Below are 23,724 nucleotides of genomic sequence, written 5' to 3' on the forward strand. Positions count from 1 at the left end.
GAATGAACCAAGGTGATATACTATAGATTAAAAAAATATATATGTATAATATTATATTATATTATATAAATCTTAAATATATACCCAATTAATATTAGACCATTAGAAAATATAAAATACCATATCATGGTCATATAAAGTTTTATTTTCACCCTTAAAACAAAATAAGATAATTTAAAGTAGAAAGTAGCCAAATAGATTAAAAACAAACTTAAAAATCATCATCATTATTCATTAATCTTCAAAAACATCTTCATCCATGCTTTCATGTTCTGTAATTGTGTTGTTGTTCTCTGTTCAACGCAAAGTTTGGCTAGTGTTTCTCTTCAAGTGTCCTTCCTTGACTGTATGTCTCCCACTTTAATGATTTTTTTACCCTAATCATTGTTTTTTTCAAAAAAAAAAAAACCTAAGTTGTTTCTTGTGGTCAATTAAAAAATGAACAAAAAGGTCAAAACATAAATCAGTTAAAAAGCAACAAAAAAAAAAAGTATTTCAATCAAGTGCTAACTTTAGAGCTTGACACCCACTCATGAGGCACTCGCCTAGGCAGTGCTTCATTGAAATCCATCGCCCAAGGCTAATAAAGGCATTGTCACCTAGCCCGGTGCGTCTCAGCTTCTTGAAAACATTAATTCTTCCAGTACAGACCTTTAACAATGCTACAAGCTTATCTATATGAAGCTAAAATAGGAATTTTATTAAATGTGACACCATCAATACATTGACGGAGGTCAGCTTTCATAGGGTTTGGGGAACTAAGACTACAATCTTATACATGTTCTAAGACTTTATAATGTGAATCAATCATATGGCATGATGCTTTACAATCTTCGAATTGCTATAGCATGACGCTACCAGCTAAAACAATAAGTTATACTTATTAGGTGAATAGGCAAGGGTATTCAGGCCCATACAGTAACCTAGCATGAGAGCTCCCAAATTAGAATGGGAGGATCCAAGAAACAGTCCCTAAAAATATCCTTATACTTTGAGCACAAAAGAAGGGAATGAGCCTCTTCATTGAGTTACAAAATCTACAAAATGCCTTCACAATTTGACCATGTCAAAATAAAAGGAACTAAAGAGACGTTTCATGGAATGCTACCATCCATCATGGAAGCTTTCATGGAAACTCGCTTGGAAAGAGAGTTGTGAGCTAACAAAACTATATCATAAAACTAAAACAAATATGTTGAAAGCTAATCCATGTCATAACATACCTCCAACAAGAATCTGAATGCTCCCATCAGCCATTCTAACTAAAACATATGGATCTACAATTGACACATGCATCACTGTGGAACTCTCAGAACGACCAGTTTCCGAGTTAGAACCTCCAAAGCTTAAATCTTGAGTCATAAAAGAACCATCTAAGATTCGAGCACCACGTTCAAACACCTGAACAACTCGGCGTCTGAGAAGGGAAATAACCAAGAAGCAAGAAATTTTAGTTTCTAAGTTGATATCAAGAAAATGGTGCCAATTTCTCATCTCAAGGGAAAAGAAATGAAATGGAAAATAATTTGCGAAACATAGTCAAGCAACCAGTAAAGCAATAAAATCATTCAGTCACAATTTACAGCAAGCCTTAGATGACATGTCTTCAATCACTTATCATTTTAATTTGTATGACAAGCCATACATGTGCATATAGACAACAAGAAGCATAGCAAAAATCAATGGGAAAGGTAGTTGTCTAGAATTTATTGGAAACTGGTCATTCATGCTTTTTAACAGCATAAAAAAATGGATAGAACAACACCCATTTACATTTCAGATATTGAATGAAAAGAAAAAATAGTCATCTAATATAAAGGAAGGAAATCAAAACCGCATTCATAAGAAAGTAAATTCAAGTCACTGAAACTAGATGAATTCTCACCTTCCAAACAAGTTCCCTGCAGCAATTGTTCTTCCTTGCACAAAATAGTCCACACTTTCAGTGACTTCCGTCAAATGATCAGCAGTTTCAAGCACCTACCCAGCATGCAAAAATAGATTGCAATTAAACAATCAGATTACATGATGTTGATCATAAACTATACAACTAAGGAGATGTTTTTGATAAGAAAATGACAACATTTGGAACTGCAAATTAGGTTTGATTTTTAAATTTTCTCCTCCATCATCTCAGAGTACATGTAGATGACTTTCAGAGCATAAGATGCTTTGCACTTATATTTAGTCATGCTTAGGGAGAGATGCACATGTACATGATTCCATGTGCTTTAGCAAATAAAAAATAAAGGGGTGGCAGGCTCCTAGGGTGGACATAGAGATTACTGTGAAAAAGACATGAAATTACACCCCATAAATTATTCCAAAACTAGCAACTTATTGCCCAGTATTCATAATGAATTAATTGAATTTTGAAGATGGAGACATTCATTAAAATTACAGATAATAAACAGGATAATTCCCTATAGATGAGAAGCAACAATAATAAACATTCACAGGGGAGAGAGAGAAATTTCACAGAAAGAGGAATTCATCAAAATTATAGATAATAAACAGGTGACTCTATATAGATGAGAAGCACAAAGTATCAAAGTCCATACCAGTGTGTGTGTGTGTGTGTGTGAGAGAGAGAGAGAGAGAGAGAGATGGACATTTTCATTTATATTGTTCAAACTGCCCAAGTACTGCTCATATTCGTATTATAGCTATATCCTCTATTTAAGCTATGATGACATCAAGTAGAAACTCTTTGTGGTATAGCATCGATCCCATTTAATAGGGGATTGTGCAAGTGCTGACCTGAGCAATGTCCTAAGCTCCTATATTTATCTCAAGTTTTCTGAAAAACAATAAGGCATATTATGTGGATGTATATTTCAAACTTATTTTTGTAACTCTACTGCACTCACATATTTTACCTTTTTTTTTTCTCATTTGATTCCATAACTTTCCTGACTTGCCACTTTCACTTTGCCTACTTAGCTAGACAATTCTGATAATTTTACTGAACGCAGCAAATGGTCACTTGTATAAGAAAATGTGGTGAAAGGACTGGAAAGTCTCTTGTTCAGTTATAAAGATATTAAACATAGCTCTTTCCATATGTTTGTATTATTCCAAATAGGAAATTGCGGAGCAACTTGATATTTTAATAAAAATTAAAAAAAAAAAGATGTGAAGACTTCTAACAATTATCTTCTATGCATCAGATCATAACAAGTTCAACTGAGAACCACACAGTTTGCAGATTTTGCAAATAACTACTGTTAACACAAGTTAATGATATTACCATTGTCCGTGCCTCCATACTTATGATCAAATATGCATGATATTCATCATCCGAAGCCATTTTCAATGAGTCAACACTATGACTACGTGCATTCTTGTGGTAAACAGTCCAAATTCCTTTACATCCAGGAAGTTCAACCTGTATTCAGAAACACGTGTACAAGAAAAGATGCACTTAGCCACGAGAAAAGTTGGTCTTAATGAAGTTGCAGTGCATAATTGTAAAACTGTACAGATTGAATAATGATTCCATTTACAAAATGTTCAGATAAAAGATGGAATCATGTTGCAAACTGTCAGTGGCCTAAATGTAAATATTAAAACAATATCATCATCAATGAGACATGAAAGTACTTCATATTAACAAATTAGGATATATAAACTTTCATCTTGATAGAGGATTCTCTGTTGTACCTGAGAAGGAAATATTATGAAAAAAATGAAAAGAGTGATGGTAAGAGTTAATGGACCTTATGGAAGTAATCACAAGAAGTTTTAAGGGGAAAGAACGATGTTTTACAAGCAACAATATAATGTATGATCCAATAATAAGGACATCCAAGATAGTTAATGAAAAATATTCAAATAACAGAAACTGTATGGCATTGTAACATGGATACAACTCTACAATCCAAACAAAATCATAAGAAATTATAAAGCTCAAAGCTATTTCCCGTCTAAGAATCATAAAAATAAGATTAAGGATAAACCTCTGTAATCATTTCTGGGCGAATTGATTGCTGAAGGACACAAAGAGCGCCATTTTTACCGTGTCCGGAACAGCACACCTGAAAAGATTAACCAATAAAAATTTAAAGATAATAGAATTTGGAACAAGAGCTTTTCCATTCTGAAACTCTTGACTCGACAAAATCCATAAGTCATAACTTTTTATTTTGCTCAGTATATTCCTCTTGTAAACATGGAGTCAACTGTTAGATCTGAAGCCTGGTGGTACCAGAAATCAAATTGGGGGAGGGGGCTGAACATTTTGAGTGAACCTCAAAACTTACAGTAACTTATTCCTGAGATTTCACTTCCTTACCTTCTAACAGGTTTTAGAATATCAAATATGTAAAACATAACAAAAATAGCAGTCTGATGTGTGAAACTAACCAATTCATAGTTGCTTTGTTTGGAGATTCCAGTTGCATTAGCATCCGCATTAATCCTTAAACCATATGCAAAGTCCTTCAAAGGGCCAACATTGGTCAACGAATCCCTCACTGTAAATGAGAAAGTTTTCTGAACCCATAAAGACAAAAAAAGAGGGATGGGATTATTAAAAAAAAATGTTATTAGGAAAAATGCTAACCTGAATAAAATTAGAATAGACAGTCAAAGCTAAAATATCACAATAATTGTGGCAAAACATTAAAAAAAAAAACATCTGCCCAAGTAGGATTTATGGTCACGGTCATGGCCATCAAGAAACACATTTGTGTTATTTTCAGTGATAGGAAAAGAAGGATCATTTTAGATGAGCCTCTGACTTGAGACAACTAAGAAGATCAATAAGGTGCTATTGCTAAACTTAGAAGGATGGTGGAAATTGTTCAGTCTTCTTCCTCACTTTGAGTCCAACATGTTAGATGATGTGATGCGATGCGATGCGATGCAATGCAATTTATCTTACCTATGATTCAAGATCAACTCCAGTAGCTACCTCAAACTCATACTTACTTGAGTTGTAAAACTCAGATCCTTTATTCTTTAATCAGAACCCTTAAATCCCCATATTTCCAGGCCTGGCTCATCATAAAATGCTTTTAGTTGTAGGACAGAAATTCAAATCTGCCCTGCATCATTCCCAGGATAAGTGTTCTAGCTCCTTTATTTTTTACTTTTATAAAATGCATTGTGGATAAAGTATAAAGGAGAACAATAACTGATACAACCTGTGATGATTCTGCATTATTTGGCGCTGAACTATACAAGGAAAGTTCCTCCCCGCTAACCATATCTTGTAAAGCATCAGAAGAGGACACCTTCAATCGCTTCGCTGAAGGCAAATCACCTTCAATATCTCCAACCTGTAGATACACAGGTAGCAGAGAAGGTTTCAGAATTATAGAGAAAAGAAAACAGCAATTTCTAGAGAGAAATTTGCTTGAAAACAACTCTGGAAAGGAAATTTTTTATCAAGACCAGTTGTGAGAGGATAAAAATAATTAGTCTGACAATTTCAAGACTAAGAATTACAACATGATCCAAAAGATGATTGCCAGTTGCTTGAATTTCAGAGGCAGAAAATATGTAGAATTTGATGGGCCAGAACATTCATTGAACTTGTCAACATTAACTTGCAAAGAGGAATGGAAGGCATCCAACACAATACCTCTTCCTTTAAACCAGGTGACAACATTGAAGATCCCAATCCAGAAGTAAACTGCACAAGCAAACTGTCTCCCAAACGACTTCCCAGAAAAAAGAACGAGTTTCCAAGTGTTGCAATATCCTGTATGAAAAAAAAATGTTTGTAGGAGAAAAACATAGTCAAGAATTATATCAATGGAAAGAATACAGAAGAAAGCTTCACATGAAAAGGAGTTCAGGACAAAGAATCTGTTAGAAGTAACTAACCGAAGTAAGTACTGAAGCTTTAGACTTGGAAAGATCAAGTCTCTGCACAACCCTTCAAGGGGAGAGGAAAAAGAAACATCAAATACATGAGCTATTCAAAATGAAACTTGATTCCAAAAGCACATGGAATATGAAATATCCATAACATCAGAGCAAAATGATTTGAAAGGGAAACATAAGATGCAATTTCTTAAAACATGAAAATTTTGGACCAGCAAAATTTAACCTATTGTAAGAATTGCATACCAAGCTAAACTTTCCAAAGTGTTTAGCTTCTCAATATCATCTCTTTTCACATGTATTTCAAATCTATAAATCTATCTAGATCCAAATTTAAAATTTGATCTCTGTAGGGTAACATTGCATAGTACCAAATCCCATCACATGAGATGCAGCAATATAACAATTTCTCTAACCGCCGACCACCACTGCTATTTATAACAATCATCTTGTGAAGCAAAAAAACTCTTAGAGCATTGATAAAATATGGCAATAACCAAACTTCAAAAACTATGTCAACAACCATAAATTTGCACACAGATAAATACCCAAATAATCTAGATTGCACATCTGACAAAAACAAAAAAAAAAATGAAAGAAAAAAAAATCATCTCTGCGCTTTTTCATGCTTCTAGAACTCCTCATATCAAGTAATCTTAACAACTATAGCAGCCACTTGCTATATCACAAAAATAAACTAAATCTCAATTCAAAGACACCTCCGTCCCAAACTAGATGGATCTGCATGGCTCTGATCCTCTCAATCAGCTTTGTTGCTGGCTAAACTCTAGAATTTAGGATTTCAAGCAAGTTATTATTAGTAATGCGGAAACAGCTAATTTGTGCAAGAAAATAGATAAATAAAAAAGAGATGGGACACAGCTACCTTCCATCATAAACAAGGGTCAGTAACAAGAGTTCCCCAGTTTTTGTTGACAGCAAGGCTACATCTTTTAATAGCCAAGTTGCATTGGCAGCATCAAGTTCCACACTGAAAGTTGCTCTTGGCAGCTCTTGACTAATGAAAGGAGAAAAATAAAAGAAAATGAAAACAAAAAAGGCAGCATGTTTATAAGACAAACTGGAAAACTGAACAGCAGATTAATTCAATTGAAAGCTATAGTAGCGTGAAGAGGCCAATTTTCTAAAAAGTGTGCACAGACCAATTGGATTCACATTTAAGGGCTTGCTATTTTACAAAACGATGACAGAAAAACACAATACAGCTCAAATATTTTATTGTTTGTCTGAAGGCATGGTTTTAAAGAGGTAGACAGAGTAAATACCTGTTATCAACAGAAGCAGCATAGCTGTTCAGAGCCAATGCACAAGAAGCTGACTGAACAAACAACACACTCGTGTGTTATTATGCTTACAGATGAAAGAATAAAACTAGAAATATATCCATAAGAAATCGTACTCTGGCAGCAGTTGAGCTTACCTCACTGTGATAATGGATAGTGTTCGCACCGATCACAAGAACACCACCAATGGGAGATGGCACTGCAAGCAGCTTATACGCATCATGTGGGAGATTCTGAAGGAGAAAACAAATGTAAGAAAAAACTCTGCAAACTCTCAATATGACATAGTTATTGCTTGAGACAATGTCCAATAAGATGGACAAATGTGAGACCACCAGTTTTAACCCAAAGCAGAAAACTAAGACATCTTAGTTTGAGATCAGAATTATTATGATGATTTGAAAATATTTATTAAAAATGCCAAAACCTTCTATAAAGTGATGCTTTGATAATATCCATTCCCACCATGAATATATACAAGGCTAGATATCTCAAGGTGGCACAAGACCTAACTGTAGAGAAATCTAGAGAAAATTCTGTAGTATTTTTATTAAATCTAGATAATAGTCTTTATCTCCATAACATAAACTAGATATCCCTATTTATATTAGTCCTAAAATCGTTTATAGGAAAAGATTCCTCATTAAAACTTATCTAATTAATAGAATCAATCTAGCATTACAATTCTTAAATGGTCAAATACTAATTAAATTAAAAGTCCTAATGTAAATAGGAAACAAATAATTAAAATCCAAAATTAACTAGGAAAATAATTAAAACAGAAAAATAGTAATTTCATGTTTCATATCAGTTGTTTTTAGGTTTCTTTGTGGACTTCTTTTCAGGTTTGGCCTTGTCAATCTGGTTCATAACTCCTAGGATAATTGTTCTGTCACTAGGCATATGTCTCAAGAAATAGGCCTCTATAAAATTTCATAGAAAGGTGACAAAAATTTGGCCAAAACACAGCTTTTCTAATATTAATTTTTTGATTCCTTAAGGTAGTTCTTTTAGAAACATACTCCAATAGACCATATAAGGGTAGGTTGCTTCAAAGTTGTACTGATACTAAGAGCAGAAATCATGCAAGTATGATGCTTCCACACAACACGCCCAGCCCAAGTAAGCTCTCGCTCATGAAGGACAACCACCACAGGTTCAATATAATCTACATATTGCAACACATCAGGAAACATCAAACAGTGTCAGAAATGTAAAATGATCAAAGCTCTTTGTGTACATGTTAAAATGAGAATACACAACTAGCTCATACAACATGATAATGCCTTATGATGAATATCATCATATGAAGACAGTGTGTGGAAAGGTAGACTACCAGATTTCAAACTTGCAATCAGCAATTTAAAATGTCAATTAAAATTATGCAGTACAAAAAGTTTGGCATGCATATGTATCTATAATTCAGAAAAGTCTCTATATTCAAAAATTAACCCAAACCTAGTTTGATCTACATATTCTTCATAGGTAAGATACAAAACTTGGACCTACCCCCACCATACCCAAACTTTTTTGCCAGTGTTCACATGCTCACATATTGCAACATTCATTTTAAACATCCATTAGCCCCAGGCTTTAGGTTCAAAGCACGGTATAGAAAAGGAAATTGGGTTCATAAACCAGACTCACCATGCACAAATATGAAATCTTTTACATGTTTCATGTCTAAATCTCTAAGATTAATGATGTAAGAAGAGGCAATATGAGCAGAGATAGCAGCTCCAGAACCCAAAGCATCTTCATCTTGAACCAAGGCAGAACCAGCCTGACAACAAAAGTTTCAGGGTCAAAATTTTCTGTCTCAAAGATTAAAGTACAGACATTACTATTTTTAATTTCGTTTATAAGAAACCACCTCATAAATGCAGGCACCAAGGACTACCACCCATTCACAAAGCAAAAGAAACTACCAACAAAGTTCAATGACTGTAAATCAGAAAGTAAACATCTGGAACAGATAATCTATGAATTATATGAAGTCTTCATTGCAAAAGAATGCTTTCCAGCAAGCCAAAACCCAAAATTTTGGCAAGAATCCTTCAAGTAGTTGAGATGGGTAAACTGGCAAAGTGGTCCATTCTGCTTCAGAGTTTGGAGCTCTACCAAGCTTGATCATGGGAAACTGTCTTCTTAAAGAAAGAATAATGTAGGTACACAAACTAAAAATAGTAGGAGTTCCCAATGAAGGGAAAATTATTCATATAGGAAAGATCCAATACCAAGCAACATTGAGCTAGCTGTTGGTGCTATAGTCAATCTGTGGAAAGCAATGGATTTATTAGAATCAGTACTCTTCCCCTTAAGCTCTTTCACTTTGCTCCTTGCACCAAACCCAAAATATTGTTGAAGGTATAAACCCCAAGAGTTCTTTTTTCTTTTTCCTCTGCCTGTACAAAAACCATATCTCAAAGGGCCCATCAAGAGTTGCTTTCTTTATTTTATTTTATTTTTGTTATGGTTCATTTTTTATACAGGAATGAGTTAAATGTTATCGTTCATAGTTCATTTAATTTCAGAATTAATCCTGGATGGTATCTGGGTTCATATCATATATAAAAATGTGCCTTGTGTATAATGGCAACATCCAGCTCGAGACCCTTTGATATTCACAACACTAAAACAACTTAGCCATTAAAACAAAAACATTAGAACAGTTTTATGTTGTAATTCTATCAGGCGTGATTACTTCACATGCTATTTACAAAAACATGATTCATCTTAAAGGAAAAAAGGGTTGAAGTAGTTGAATAACTTGGATTACAGAGAGTTAAAAGTTTGACTACATTAAGCAGGAAAAGTTACCTGAGCAGCCTTAAGTATTATCATCTGCAAATCATAAACAAGAACACCTCCACATCTTCCTTGAGGATCAACCTTTACCAATGGACCTCTTGCAAATGATTCTCTACCTCTTTTCAAATGACGCCAGTCTGGACCTTCAAAACAATGCATAGAGCTGAAAAGGAATCAATTTTAAACAAAACAAGAAGTAAAACATTGTCAGAAAATCAAATAGATTTGTAGTAGCACAACTACCAAAATGCAATCAAAAGCTCCACATCAATGATGATGATAGACAGTATAAAACTTTACCTTGTGCGAAGTCCATGAATTGAATCATCAAACTCCAAAACAGAAATCTTTGCATCTTTAAATGCCAATATAATAGAATCCCTTCTCCTAGAATCATCACCACCTTCAACAGACAACACCCCCATTGACTCAACATTACCATGCAACCTGCAAAACCAATTCAACATTACCCTTCAAGAGACAAGAAAAAAAAAGAGAGAGAGAAAGATAGGAACAATGAACAATTAAATTGATAACCTCGGAATAAAAATCAAGTCTCTAACTTGACCCAAACCCAAAACTACAAACACCTAAATCCACACATCCGACAGAAAATGTTAGCTAGTTTAGCTTCCAATTTACCCGAACCCAAAAAACACAAACATCAGGTTTCCATTTTGAGCCAAACCCACAACAGATACATCTAAGACCAGCATGCTGTTTAATCAGATATTTCAATGAGCCAAACCCGAGAACCTAAACCCTAAATTTCCACACACGCCACTAAAATCTACCTTCTTTCAATCAAATTTCCAAATTCATCCAAACCAGCAAGCCCAAACCCCTAAAACCTTCAAAACGATCGTTCCTTTTTCAAATTTACCATACCTGTAATGGCAAACAAGCTCAAGAGAAGCTCCAGCAACACCATCCATAACTCCACCACGCTTCAATTCACCCGAACTCCTCGCCCCCTCTTCTTGAACCCTGACAACATATAGTTCAAGAACATTACCGGAAGCAACAATTAGGTTCGGAGTAGGGCCAATTCCTCCACCGCGGCGGCGGCGTGAAGGCCAGTCAGAGTCAAGATCGTCAGTGTGGAGTTGAGGAAGGTGGGCTGACTCGGAGCGAGAATGGGTTACGAAACCAGACACGCACGTGTCTATGGTGGTTGGCCAGTGCATCATCTTGTAGGCAGCGTAGCTCATTGTGGTTAGGGTTTGGATTTGAGAAAATTGGGGGTTAGGGCTTTTGAATTGGAGAGAAAAGAGAGGAGCTTAAACCCTTTTTGTTTGGCGGGAGGGATAGGGGTGAGAAAATAGTGGCAAGTGGATTGTAAGATGAGTAAATTAATATTTCAGTCCCTGAATTATTAACAGAATCGTAAGTTAGTCTTTCGTTCCTTAAAATATTTAAATTTCATTTGCTTGACTCTTGCTGACCTCTTTTTTACTAAAACATTATACATTTGTTACCTTTTTTTTTTCTTAATAGTGATTAAGAAAAACATAAAAAATTCTTTTTACTCTAATTATAGTTTCAAAAATATTTGGTTAATTGATACATATCATATATTTGCATGGATGGTTTCTAAAATTTTCTCTTGAAACTTTGGTTCAAGAAAAGTTATAATTAGGTTTCATTAAAAACTCTCTCTTGTGAAAAACTACAATTTATTACTTTTATCAAACTTAACTTTTTTAAATGTTGTCATAAAAGCTATTATAATAATAAAAACATGCAGTGCATATCCGTGCAATCATCTAAATATAACCCTAATTCATTTACTCTTTATACATTTATATGCTTATCATTAATAGGATATTTAAAACGTGTGGATTTTTTATCATAGTTTTTTTTTACCACTCCCCATTTTATATTTTATTATGGATTATAATAGTGATTTTTTAAAAAGATCTTAATTTGATTTTTGAACTTTTTTTCCCGTGCAATTAAGCTTTTGATCCCAATTACATGTTTATTTGAGAGATGAGAAATAACTTGACTTTATTACGAGGTTAGTATAATTTATTTATATTTTATATAAATTAAACTTACTTTTGAAAATAAAAAAAATTACTATAATTTTAATATGCACAGCCCTATATGGAATTTTTTTTATTCAATAAATTTTATGTTTATAACAATTTTGTTGCAGATTGATTTTTATAAATATATTAATTAAACACAACTAGGAAAATAGTTTATATTACGATATTAAATATTTAGATTTATATTTGTCACTCAAGTTTTTTTAATTATATTTTTATTTATCATTGATGATTTTTTAAATTTATTTACAAAATAGTTTGTAATTTATGTAATTAGATATGTTCATATGTTTTTTATTTATATTTAAATTTTTTATGTAAAAATACATGTTGAAAAATTCTACATGTGTGATTTTTTTAACCACGTATTGTGTTTTCAACTTATTAATTCTTATTCTTTTGATTTTGTTTTTTGACCTTTATATAAAAGTTTTATTTTTTTTTTAATTTTACTATTTAATATAGGTTGGTTGTGTATTGCTTTTTTTTTTAATTTTTAATTTTATTAATATTTTTATTCTTTTAATTTAATTTTGAAATTAAAATTTATTGTTGTTATTTAATTTATTTATTTATTATTTTTTTAATTGCTGACACCGTTGAATATGTATATCCCACGTTTTGAGGTTCGTGAAACAACATTAAAGCACGCTGATACCCATTTAAATATCTCTTATGATATCGTTCTTCCAACTCAACAGTGAATCATTTGTGAAAACACCAAGACAACATGTTACTCAATAATAATATCACAAGAAATAAGCATATTCACGGCCACCATAATTTCTGGAGGGAGTGAAGACATGGGAGGATTTCTTACTGGGATTAAAATAATCCCAACAGGTCTAACAAATATTAGAAAACCACTAGCTTCTGTATTGCTCCGTCTTGAGCTGTGTTTTTATCAGTAAATTCCCATAAAAGATTATTATCTCCACTCAAATCTTGAGTTCTGCTGCTCTTGGATATGATTAATTAATTTATTGACTTCCGATGAAGAGTACAGCAGGAAATATTCACTTCTTTTTCTCCACCAGCTGGGAATGGAACATTTGTACATCTAGGACTCAGCTTAGTGGGGGAATCCAGGGTTCAGGCTTGATTTGGCAGGCTCTATATGAAATTTAGACCTTCATTCTATGTTTGTTGTTCTTTAACTTGCTTCTCCTTGAGCTTAGTTCAGGGTATCCAGGCTGTGACTATGCTGTTGATTTTATTTTCATCCGAAAGACTTGTGGTGGCTGGCTCATTCTCGACTTTATGTATTGTTTTTAAAGTTTATTTATTCAATGTAGGATACGTTTACTAACAATTTTCGCAGTACTTGTGCATCTATGAACATTGATTGTTCTCTCTATGGGCTTTGTATCTCGTTAGGGCTTAATGTTGCATGTACAGATATAGGAAGCTCGTTGTGACTAAGTAGATAGAAATGACAGCTGAATCTGATTATAGGAATTGGTATGGAACATGAGCACAGCATCTAGAGTCAACTATTCTTTTTAAGTCATTTATTCTTCCGGTAGGTGAAGGATTTTAGTGAAGGACAATACGATCATGCTCCCTGGGAAAGGGGGAATTAATGTTCTTTAGGAAGGGCTTAATTAGGATGCTGGATTAGAATAACTACCATGTTTCTGAAGACTATAGCTAGATAATTGGATAAGAGGTAGAATTAAAATTGAATTTTTCAGAAAAATCGTATTTCCATTGGTGAGCAACTGTCAGTTAGGAGGGTAGAGATTCTTCGTCTTCCTTACATGCAGATATCATCAATTTCCTCCTTCATTACAGACATATTGTCTTTCTTTTATGATCATATTTCACATTTTTTAAAATATTTTTCTTCTACGCATTATGCATATCTGCATACCATTTTTTATTTCTTATTATTCTGTATTATCCGTACTCATTGGAAAGAATCCTAATCTACGTACCCCTTGATCTCTTAAATTTTAAAAAATATCTGCATAACATTTTTCACCTTCTCAACTAGATTCTTGTTATCCTGACTTCAAGTCAAGGCCTTGAATCTGTCATGAGGATTCGGAGTTTTTGGTATCTTGAAAATTCCATATTTCCCATCTAAAACATTTGGTCTTCTTGACCTCGGTAGAAACATTTTAGCGGAGTAATCCCCTCCCACTTGGAGACTGTGGCCGACTTCTGTATCACAATGGCTTAGGAGCTTCGATATCTGCTTAATTACATTTCTAAATGCCATTCATAGTTCTCTTTCAGGTGACGCTCCCCCTAAGGTAAGCCTTGGCAATGTAAATTAAACACAAGCATGGCTGGTGATGAAAAGAAAGACAGCAACAAACAAGCTAAAACCAAAGGTAGTTCAAGGACTCACTTGCAATTCCAATGAGAAACGCTCTCAAGTTTTCGAACCACTAGAAATCATGATCGACCTTGTTTTTGCTTCTTTCTTCTGATCGTTCCAGTTGAGTAAATATTTTGAGAGTGTCTTCAAATATTCTCATGAGAGAGTTTCATCCCCTTAGATGTCTGTCTTCAAATATTCTCATGAGAGAGTTTCATCCCCTTAGATGTCTTTCCAGTTTAACACAACTCTTTGGTCTCTCAACAGTAGATATTATTATCAATGCTTAGTCTTAGGGATGGAGTTCTTAGCTTTTCATAGTATTCTACAGGTGTTATACTCACTTTTATAACTCTCACTTCTATGCAGTTTCTTATTAAAGGCTGTTGGGAAAGTACTAGTTTTATTTCTCAAGTTAAGGTGCTGGTTATCCTCCGGATACTAAGAAGATAATCCATGGAGAATGGATGTTAATTAGTAGACAACACAGTAACTTCCTGTTAATGAATAGGAAAGGAAGGTGGCATACATGCCGTACTAGGGCTACAAAATGGTAGCGTAAAACATAGTTATTAAACCTTAACCTATGACTTTCACTTGGAAAACTTATGATAAAGAGCTATAGGTTGGAGTTTTAATTTAAATTAAAAAAAAATATTGACCCAACCGAATTTAATTGACATAGCGAGTTGAACCATGACTCAATTACCTAACCAGATTCGATCATGAACATTTAAAGAATTCTTTTTTTTAAACGATGACTTTTTGAAGAAGTTAGAAGCAGTTAATCTGGAAAAAGTCCACTGCAATGCAATTTGCTTCAGTTATTGGGAGCAACCTTGAACACTTATTCCTTGATCAAAGTTCTTTCCCAACATAGATTTTTCAGAGTATTGAAGCATTGTCTGCTCTTGAAGTTTTGCCTGTCAGTGAATGTCACCTCAAAGGTACCCTACCAACTCTAAGGTAAATTAAAAACTCTCCACCTGCCTACAATTATATCTATAAAAGCTTCCATCACTACTTCGACATGATTTGTGATAAATTGTTTAGGATGGTATGAACTGAAGAACTTGGAACGGTTAGATCTTTCTTGAAATAATCTAGGAGGTATGCTCCCAGCTTGTTTAGAAAACCTGCCATCTCTACAACTATTGTCTAGAGTAGAATTAGAGCAGTTGACGACATTAGAGTTTATCAAGCTGCCAAACAACAATATTTTGGGTGGGCAAATACCTCCCCCACCCTCAGTTTCAAACTCTTCTACCTTGAGATATCTCTATATCTAAGTGGTAAGAAGGAATGATGGGTGAGCTTGTACGAAGGAAATAGAGTGGTGAGTGGCGGAGCAAAAAACTTTTAAATAAAGAAGTAAATTATAAATAATTGATATCATATATTATATAAATATATGTTATATATAAAGAAATTAATTTGAAATGCTTGTACTAATTTATGTCAAATAAAATTTATTTAAGAATATTTTTAAAATGAAAAAACTTACATTATAATAATTATTTTTTTCAAGTTTTCATATTTTAAAATTGCTTAATAATGATTTTATTATTAATTTCATTAAAAATATTCTTTCTCAATATATATAATGAAACTTGCATTCATCTATTTCTAAATCTTCTAGGGGCTAATTAAATTATTGGCAACAATTCTTTGTTAATTTGTTATTTTACACAAGTGGGTTAAATATAAATATTAATATATTTTTTTAATTTTTTTATTGTATCCTTTATTTTTTTTAGTTATTTAATACTTAATTTTTAATTATTAGTACATTGATTACCATCATTTTTCATATAAAATTCATAACAAAATACATATTAATTCATCAAAACTCATTTTAATTCATATTCATATGTATATAATATTATACATACACATATTAATTTAATAAATTCATAAATTATCATATTATTAAGGAATAAAACTAAAATTAAACAATGAAATAAATAGAAAAAAATGAAGGAAACTTACCTAAAACATTAAGCATAAAGTATAAAAAGTTACTTAACTAATTAATAGTTTAAAATTAAAAAAATTATAGAAGAAAAGGAGGTATGGAAAATAATTTTAAAAAAAACTTGTTAAATTATTATATTAAAATTTTAATATAAAAAAATATTAAAAAAAAAAGAAGAATTAAGGAGGCAGTTGCCCCTTAATTCCCGTTGTGGCTCCGCCACTGGTGGCGCCCCAAATGATGCTGGTGCAGGTTTTTATGGCGGCTGGCAAGTGCATCATCCTATAGGCAGCAAAGCTCATTATTGTGTACATGCTGTAATAGTAAGAATCCCAAATTGGAAATGGGACTCATCAGCAACAAATCTGGAGCAGCCAACAGACCAGGAATGTCTATATTAGCTAGAGAATCAGGCAAGCATTGAATATACAAAGGATGTAATGATAAGTTGTATTGGTAAAAGATGTTTTCAAATCAATCGAGATTAAATCCTCTTTTAAATTGATTTTAAGATGAATTAATAGATGACTCTTTGGTGAATGAACTCAAAAGATGGAAGACCTAGAGCCTAGAGGTTGGTGTTGTGCAACAATCCACTTGTTTAACACGAGGTTAAAAGAAAGCATTGAATATACGGAGGACATAATAATTTGCTAGGGTGCCTTTGCGTATACTTCATTGATGGAGAAATGTTGAAGTAAGGTTGGCCCTAATGAGTCTTGAAAACAACATCATTTTTATATTGGTGATGTGCATGATTCTGGTTTAAAATAATAAGATGGCAAATGGCAAAAATCATCGTCACATTATCTCCTCGACATGACCCTTATTTAACTTTTCTTTTAAGCAAAGCTTCACATTCTCTCAAATATTCTAGTGTCAAAGTTGCACAAAACGACCAAAACAAACACCTTGGACCTCGTTCTTTACATCTGCTGCCATTAGTTTCCCCATAAAGAGCATTTGCCGCCCCACCTCATCTACACACATAAAGACATCAAAGTTTCATAGGAAACAGTAAAAAAACATTATAAATTCAGAAGAAAAACCATTAAACAGACAGAGAATATAGCTCACAACTTCGGTAACAAAACCACTTCGCTTGTGATGTTTAGTTTGGTCTATGATAATTAGTTACCATGTTTCTGCTTCGCCAATGTTTTGTTCTAATCTCCCTTACCCTTTTCCAAGCTTCTTCACCAGCCTCATTACCTTCATCAGCAGTTGACCTTCTCAAGTTCCAAGATAGTCTTCCGTTACTTTCTCAAAAGCTCTTGCCATGGAACCAATCAAGCTCATCTTCCTCTCATTGCCAATGGCCTGGAGTTTCTTGCTATCCCAACAAAAGTTTTCAAGTCAAGGCCTTAAACCTGTCAGGATATGGTCTTTCTGGTGTCTTAAACAACTCCATTTCTTATCTCTGCCGCCATAAACATTTGGTCTTACTTGATCTTAGTGGAAACCATTTCACCGGTGTTATTCCTCACTTGCTTGCAAACTGTGGTCAACTCAATACCATTCTTCTCAATGACAATGGCTTTTAAGGTTCAATTCCTGCTGATGTTTTCAAATCAAAGAAGCTTGTACAGTTAGACTTGGGCTACAACTCTCTTTCTGGTAATATTCCTCCTGAGGTAAGCTTTTGCACCAACCTTAAATACTTGGGGTTGTATAACAATTATTTGAGTGGAGCGGTTCCAAGTGAAATATTCTGTCTGCCAAAGTTGAATTTTCTGTATCTTAACACAAATAACCTAACAGGGTCGTTGCCAAATTTCTTACCTTCCTGCGCAATCTCTGTTCTTTGGATTCATGAGAATGCATTTTCTGGATCTCTTCCTTTTACTCTCAGTAATTGCCAAAACCTTACTGTGTTTATCGCCTCTCAAAACAATTTTGAAGGAGTCATTGCACCAGAGATTTTCAAGGGTCTTTTGCAACTTGAAGTTCTTTATCTTGATGGAAACAAACTTGAAGGGGAAATTCCAGAAACTTTATGGGGTCTTGAAAATTTACAAGAGCTTGTTCTTTCAGGGAACAAGCTGAATGGCTCAATATCTGAGAGGATTTCTCAATGCACTCAGCTTATGACCATTGCTCTTTCTGGTAATAATCTTGTTGGTCGTATTCCTAGATTAGTTGGAACTCTCCAATATTTGACCAATCTAATTCTCTTTGACAACAAGCTTGATGGCTCATTACCTGCTGAGCTTGGAAATTGCAGTTCACTTGTTGAATTTAGGCTTCAGAATAACCTTATAGGAGGGAACATCCCTCCTGAAATATGTGATCTTGAGAATCTTGAGGTTCTTTTCTTGTCCAATAACTTTATTGAAGGCCATATTCCAAGGCAGATAGGGAGATTGAGCAACCTTAAAATATTAGCTCTGTATAGCAATAATTTGAGTGGTATAATCCCATCTGAAATCACCAATTTTACAAAACTCACTTATCTTTCATTTGCTCATAATGATCTTACTGGTGAGGTACCATTTGATCTTGGGAAATATTCTCCAGATCTTGATAGACTCGACCTAACCTCGAACCACCTTTACGGACCATTTCCTCCTAATGTATGCAATGGCAATAATCTGAGAGTTCTGACCCTTGGGGACAACAGGTTTAATGGAATCTTTCCAGTTGAGATTGGCAAGTGTTTGTCTCTAAGGAGGGTGATTCTTAGTAACAATCTTCTAGAGGGGAGTATACCAACCGATTTGGAGAGGAACTCTGGGATTTCTTACTTGGAAGTTAGAGGAAACTTGATTGAAGGAAAAATACCTGCAGTGTTTGGTTCTTGGAGCAATCTATCAATGATTGATTTTTCAGGGAACAAATTCTCTGGCTCTATACCTCCTGAGCTTGGAAAGCTTGCAAATCTTCAAGCCTTGAGACTTTCTTCTAATAATTTAACGGGAAGCATCCCCTCTGACCTCGGTCATTGCAGAAAGTTAATTAAAATGGACTTGAGTAAGAATCAGTTGTCAGGAAAAATTCCTCCAGAGATCACTTCATTGGAAAAATTAGAAAGCCTTCTCCTTCAAGAGAACAAACTTAGTGGAGCTATTCCTGACTCCTTCTCTCCTCTTCAAGGTCTCTTTGAATTGCAGCTTAGCAGTAACATGCTTGAAGGTCCTATTCCTTGCAGTTTGAGTAAGATCAACCATTTTAGTTCAGTTCTTAATCTGAGCTATAATAAGCTTTCTGGTAAAATCCCTGGGTGCCTTGGCAATCTAGACAAGTTACAGATTCTTGATCTCTCATGCAACAGCTTCCATGGTGAGATGCCGACAGAACTCAACAACATGATTTCCCTTTACTTTGTCAACATATCATTCAATCAACTCTCTGGCAAGCTTCCAACTTCATGGATGAGAATAGTGGCTTCATATCCAGGGTCATTTCTTGGAAATCCTGAACTTTGTTTGCTAGGTAATGATGCAAGAGACTGCAAGAATGTTAGAGAAGGCCATACAAGAAGGCTTGACAGGCATGCGTTGGCTGGTGTCATTATATGTGTTGTTATCTCTATGGCATTGCTTTGTTCTGTGGTTTACATAATAGGGGTTCGAGTCCTTCAACATAAATATCACCGTGATCAATCACTTCTTCGTGAATGTCGATCTCATACTGAAGATTTGCCAGAAGATTTACAGTTCGAAGATATAATGCGTGCTACAGAAGGCAGGAGTGAGGAATATGTAATTGGGAGAGGCAAGCACGGCACAGTTTACAGGACAGAATCTGCAAACTCCAGAAAGCATTGGGCTGTCAAGAAGGTGAGCTTGTCTGGGGATAACTTTAGCCTTGAAATGAGAACTTTGAGCACAGTCAGGCATCGAAATATCGTGAGAATGGGGGGTTACTGCATTAAAGATGGTTATGGGTTCATTGTAACTGAATTCATGCCTGGAGGAACATTATTTGATGTCCTACACAGACATGAACCACGCATGGCTTTGGATTGGGACACCCGATATCGCATTGCTCTTGGTGTTGCACAAGGCCTTTCTTACCTTCATCATGATTGCGTGCCACAAATCATTCATAGAGATGTCAAATCAGATAACATTTTAATGGATTCTGAATTGGAACCCAAGGTTGGAGATTTTGGGATGTCAAAAATGCTTCTTGATTCTGATTCAAGCTCGACGAGGTCTAAAATTGTAGGAACTCTAGGTTACATGGCACCAGGCAAGTCGCTTTCTACCAAGCTAAACCGTTCTTTCGGTTCATTAATCATGAAATATTTATGTCGAAGCTCAAATACTAATTCCTGTCTTGTGTTTCTCCTTTTTCCTTGTCCAAAATTTCAGAAAATGCATACTCAATCCGATTGACAGAGAAAGTCGATGTATACAGCTATGGAGTCATTCTGTTAGAGATTGTTTGCAGAAAATTTCCAGTAGACCCCAGCTTTGAAGAAGGTCTGGATATCGTTTCCTGGACGAGGAAGAAGCTGCAAGAGAATGATGAATGTGTTTGCTTCCTTGATAGAGAAATCAGTTTCTGGGATAGAGATGAGCAACAGAAGGCTTTGAAACTGCTAGAATTGGCACTTGAGTGCACTGAATCAGTGGCTGATAAGAGACCATCCATGAGAGATGTAGTGGGTTCTCTTATAAAATTGCATGATAAGCATGAAAGAAGTGTAAATAACGGAAACAATTCGAACAAAAAAATCTTATATCCTTCCTGAGTCCTGACCTGTTACAGAAAGTCAGGTTTTCATCATGGCTCTCTTACACAGACCCTGTATTGTTGCATGCTGAATATGCGTGAAATATGAAGAGCTAACTTTGAGCTTTGATGCTTTCCATGTGCCAAAAAAGATGATAAGGATTGATCATTAGCGCACAACAAGCAGCTATTTTTTCGCTGTGCTCCTTCCAAATGCCTCTAATAACTGTCGTCAAGGTGAGGGGGGAGGCTTGTCCTGCCTGAGCACAGCAAATCAAACAATATAGAAGCACCAACTAGTTCCCAGATAAAATCATATCGACTCAGGACGATCCATGAGCGAGCAGGCAGCTTATCATCATCTCAAATGAAAACTTCTATAGTTGCATCTGCAATAATGGTGTGCATTATTTACAGCAATCACAAGTGACAAAATGTCCAGTTACCAAGACGAATCCACACTCACGGGGATGATATGGTACACCAAATAATACGACAATCATTAGAAACTAACCACCCGTTGCTAAAAAAACCCAGTATCTTTTAAGACATGCTGTATAAATACTTTTGCAACATCTTACATAATAATATCAACCACATAAAATTTGAATAATCATACATTGCCAATCATCCAATAGAGATCGCAATCTTGCCTCTTCAGGAAGACTCTTTAAACTGATTGAGTATTACCAAACAGAGTTAGGACTCATGATTATTCTTTAACAAGGAGACAAAATCCATATAGAAACCAACAGCATTATCAGAAAAACATGTCTGAAGCCACAACATCAACCTACAGTAGAATGTCTTGAGTCTCCTATTCTGTTGCTTGCAGAGGCTGTGGAGCTTCACTTTGTTTCAATTTTTCCAATGCAGAGATCCGTCTATCAAGTGATTCATGAGCACTTTCCACCTGGAGAATGAAAGAGTAAATAATAGCATATGAGTAGGAAATTCACAAGTTCTCCAAACATGCACACAAAAAGAATCTTTCATGTCCTGTATTATAAACCCACTATCCTACAGCCTTGCAGATTCAGAAAAACTTCAAAGAAGGAAACCAAGGTCCTTCCTTCGAGAATAATGCTGCAGATAACGTCAATTGTAAAGCATGCATTTAATCCAGAAGAAAAGAAAATATTAGGCTGGGGCTATTAACACTCCATCAGTTGTTAATGGCCCTTCAACTTTAAAGAGAGAAAAGTACTGTGCCATTAACACTTGATGGAGAGCTAATAACTCCACCCAAAAATTTATTTCATTGTAAAGCAAGAGCAATATTCCTACTGTTTCTTTTACAATATCTTTTCAACAGATGATAACAGAATTAGCATTCTAAAATTCTTCAGTCGGTTATGCCCTTCTCCATGTTGCAACAAGAGATTAAACACTTTGACGCAGCATTAAGGGGGGCAATGCTTGAAGAATGTTATATAAATCACGAAAGTACAATCAAGATATTAAAAATTGGATGTGCAATGGAATTTCAATTGGTGTCTTCTGATACCATTACCAGACTTGCAAATCATTCTCTACTATTTGTACGATTTCTCTAGACAAAAGTAAACCACAGTAACTTTTTTGACTTTCAAATGCATGTTTTCCACAAAAATTGCGTTAGTTGTGACAAATTATGATTTGATTTCTGTCTGAACAGGCGACATGGAATTCTCATCAAAGAATGCCAGTAAGTAAAGTATCCTGCGAAAAGAGCCCATATAACCTTAATTTAACACAACCAACACCTAGTAACAAACACATAAAGACAGGATAATACTGCAAAAGCAACCAACGCCAGGAGCATTAAACACGTACAGTTACCATTAACAAATCAATCTTGTAAATCTACCTTCTCAACTTACAAGGATATACTTCAACGTATTTCTCCCAAATATAACCTCTCTCCACCTAGCTTTACTGCTTCTATACCATTTTTATTGCCTCTTAGGATCCTCGAACTTCTTTAGTACTACTAAATTCCATATAAAAGAGCAATCAATACAGATGATCCGCATTCAAATATTAATCTACTAAGTGCCCAGTAAGCATTCATTCTTCCACAACAAACAATAAATCAAGAGCAAAAACCAAAACAATAAAAATAGAGAGAGAAAAAAATTCAAAACTCATGATTAAAATTTCACAATAAGGACTAATTGAACCTCAAGTTTCTACCTTTTTTCTCAAATGCCAACAGACAAATACCATTCCACAACATGCACAACTCAGGCGAGGAAACACAGTGAAAAAGAGACGATAAAAATGAAAACCCATGATTAATATGTTGCAATAAGGACCAATTGAGCCTCAAGTCGCTGCTTTTTTTCACGGATGCTAAATGGAGAGAATATTGACTGCAAAATTCAGCTTAAAAAGAGCAGTTTTTTTTTTTAGATTTTTGATGATTACCTGTTGAGAGATGGCATCATGGGCAACCTGGAAATCTTTGTAAAGGAGATAGATTCCTGCAAATGATGCTGTTGCTGCTCCTGCAAAGAATGAAGCCAATCTCACTCTCAATACGTAACCCATTCTTTCTCTTTCTTTCTCTCTTCAATTCTAAAATGGTGACAAGCCCTTTGTCTTTGCTCGCTGGTGTTACTCAAGTCTTGTACGACGACGTATTCTATTTTAATGGTGAAAATACCAATCATAACTCGAAACTTGAAATCTCTTCTATTATATTTATACTCTATTATAAATATTTAGGGCGTAAAAAGCTTATTTTTTATTTATAGATTT

The 23,724-nt window shown here is 34.5% G+C and overlaps 2 protein-coding genes and 2 long non-coding RNA genes across 4 annotated transcripts in view; 2 read left to right on the forward strand and 2 right to left on the reverse strand.

Moving 5' to 3' along the window:
* Positions 1-3,244, forward strand: part of LOC105139087 (uncharacterized) — a 21,988-nt gene extending 18,744 nt beyond the window's left edge. Inside the window, exon 3 of the long non-coding RNA XR_844918.1 lies at positions 2,996-3,244. This is a non-coding gene — a long non-coding RNA (uncharacterized LOC105139087). The remainder of the gene's footprint in view (positions 1-2,995) is intronic.
* The window catches only part of CPSF160 (cleavage and polyadenylation specificity factor 160), an 18,633-nt gene extending 7,359 nt beyond the window's left edge, over positions 1-11,274 (reverse strand). The window contains exons 1-16 of the mRNA XM_011045407.1: positions 10,836-11,274; positions 10,248-10,394; positions 9,957-10,110; positions 8,784-8,919; positions 8,159-8,304; positions 7,274-7,369; positions 7,119-7,171; positions 6,719-6,850; positions 5,833-5,884; positions 5,588-5,707; positions 5,148-5,282; positions 4,366-4,494; positions 3,960-4,037; positions 3,251-3,388; positions 1,886-1,980; positions 1,224-1,417 (exon numbers count right to left, since the gene is read on the reverse strand). Coding sequence (XP_011043709.1) covers positions 1,224-1,417; positions 1,886-1,980; positions 3,251-3,388; positions 3,960-4,037; positions 4,366-4,494; positions 5,148-5,282; positions 5,588-5,707; positions 5,833-5,884; positions 6,719-6,850; positions 7,119-7,171; positions 7,274-7,369; positions 8,159-8,304; positions 8,784-8,919; positions 9,957-10,110; positions 10,248-10,394; positions 10,836-11,158 — 2,128 coding nt within the window. The 5' untranslated portion in view covers positions 11,159-11,274. The remainder of the gene's footprint in view (positions 1-1,223; positions 1,418-1,885; positions 1,981-3,250; positions 3,389-3,959; positions 4,038-4,365; positions 4,495-5,147; positions 5,283-5,587; positions 5,708-5,832; positions 5,885-6,718; positions 6,851-7,118; positions 7,172-7,273; positions 7,370-8,158; positions 8,305-8,783; positions 8,920-9,956; positions 10,111-10,247; positions 10,395-10,835) is intronic.
* A 5,880-nt stretch (positions 11,275-17,154) lies between these two features.
* LOC105139089 (LRR receptor-like serine/threonine-protein kinase GSO2) lies at positions 17,155-21,726 on the forward strand. The gene is given in 2 exon segments (XM_011045410.1): positions 17,155-20,496; positions 20,619-21,726. Coding segments are annotated over 2 exon segments (3,438 nt in total). The 5' UTR covers positions 17,155-17,441; the 3' UTR covers positions 21,002-21,726.
* On the reverse strand, positions 21,524-23,630 carry LOC105139088 (uncharacterized). The gene is made up of 2 exons (XR_844919.1): positions 23,392-23,630; positions 21,524-21,895 (listed from the first exon to the last, which is right to left on the reverse strand). It is a non-coding gene; the product is annotated as an uncharacterized LOC105139088 (long non-coding RNA).
* Positions 23,631-23,724: the final 94 nt, after the last annotated feature.

The sequence above is a fragment of the Populus euphratica genome, unplaced genomic scaffold (assembly GCF_000495115.2).
Source record: "Populus euphratica unplaced genomic scaffold, PopEup_1.0 scaffold121.1, whole genome shotgun sequence".
In the NCBI taxonomy this organism is placed as follows: Eukaryota; Viridiplantae; Streptophyta; class Magnoliopsida; order Malpighiales; family Salicaceae; genus Populus; species Populus euphratica.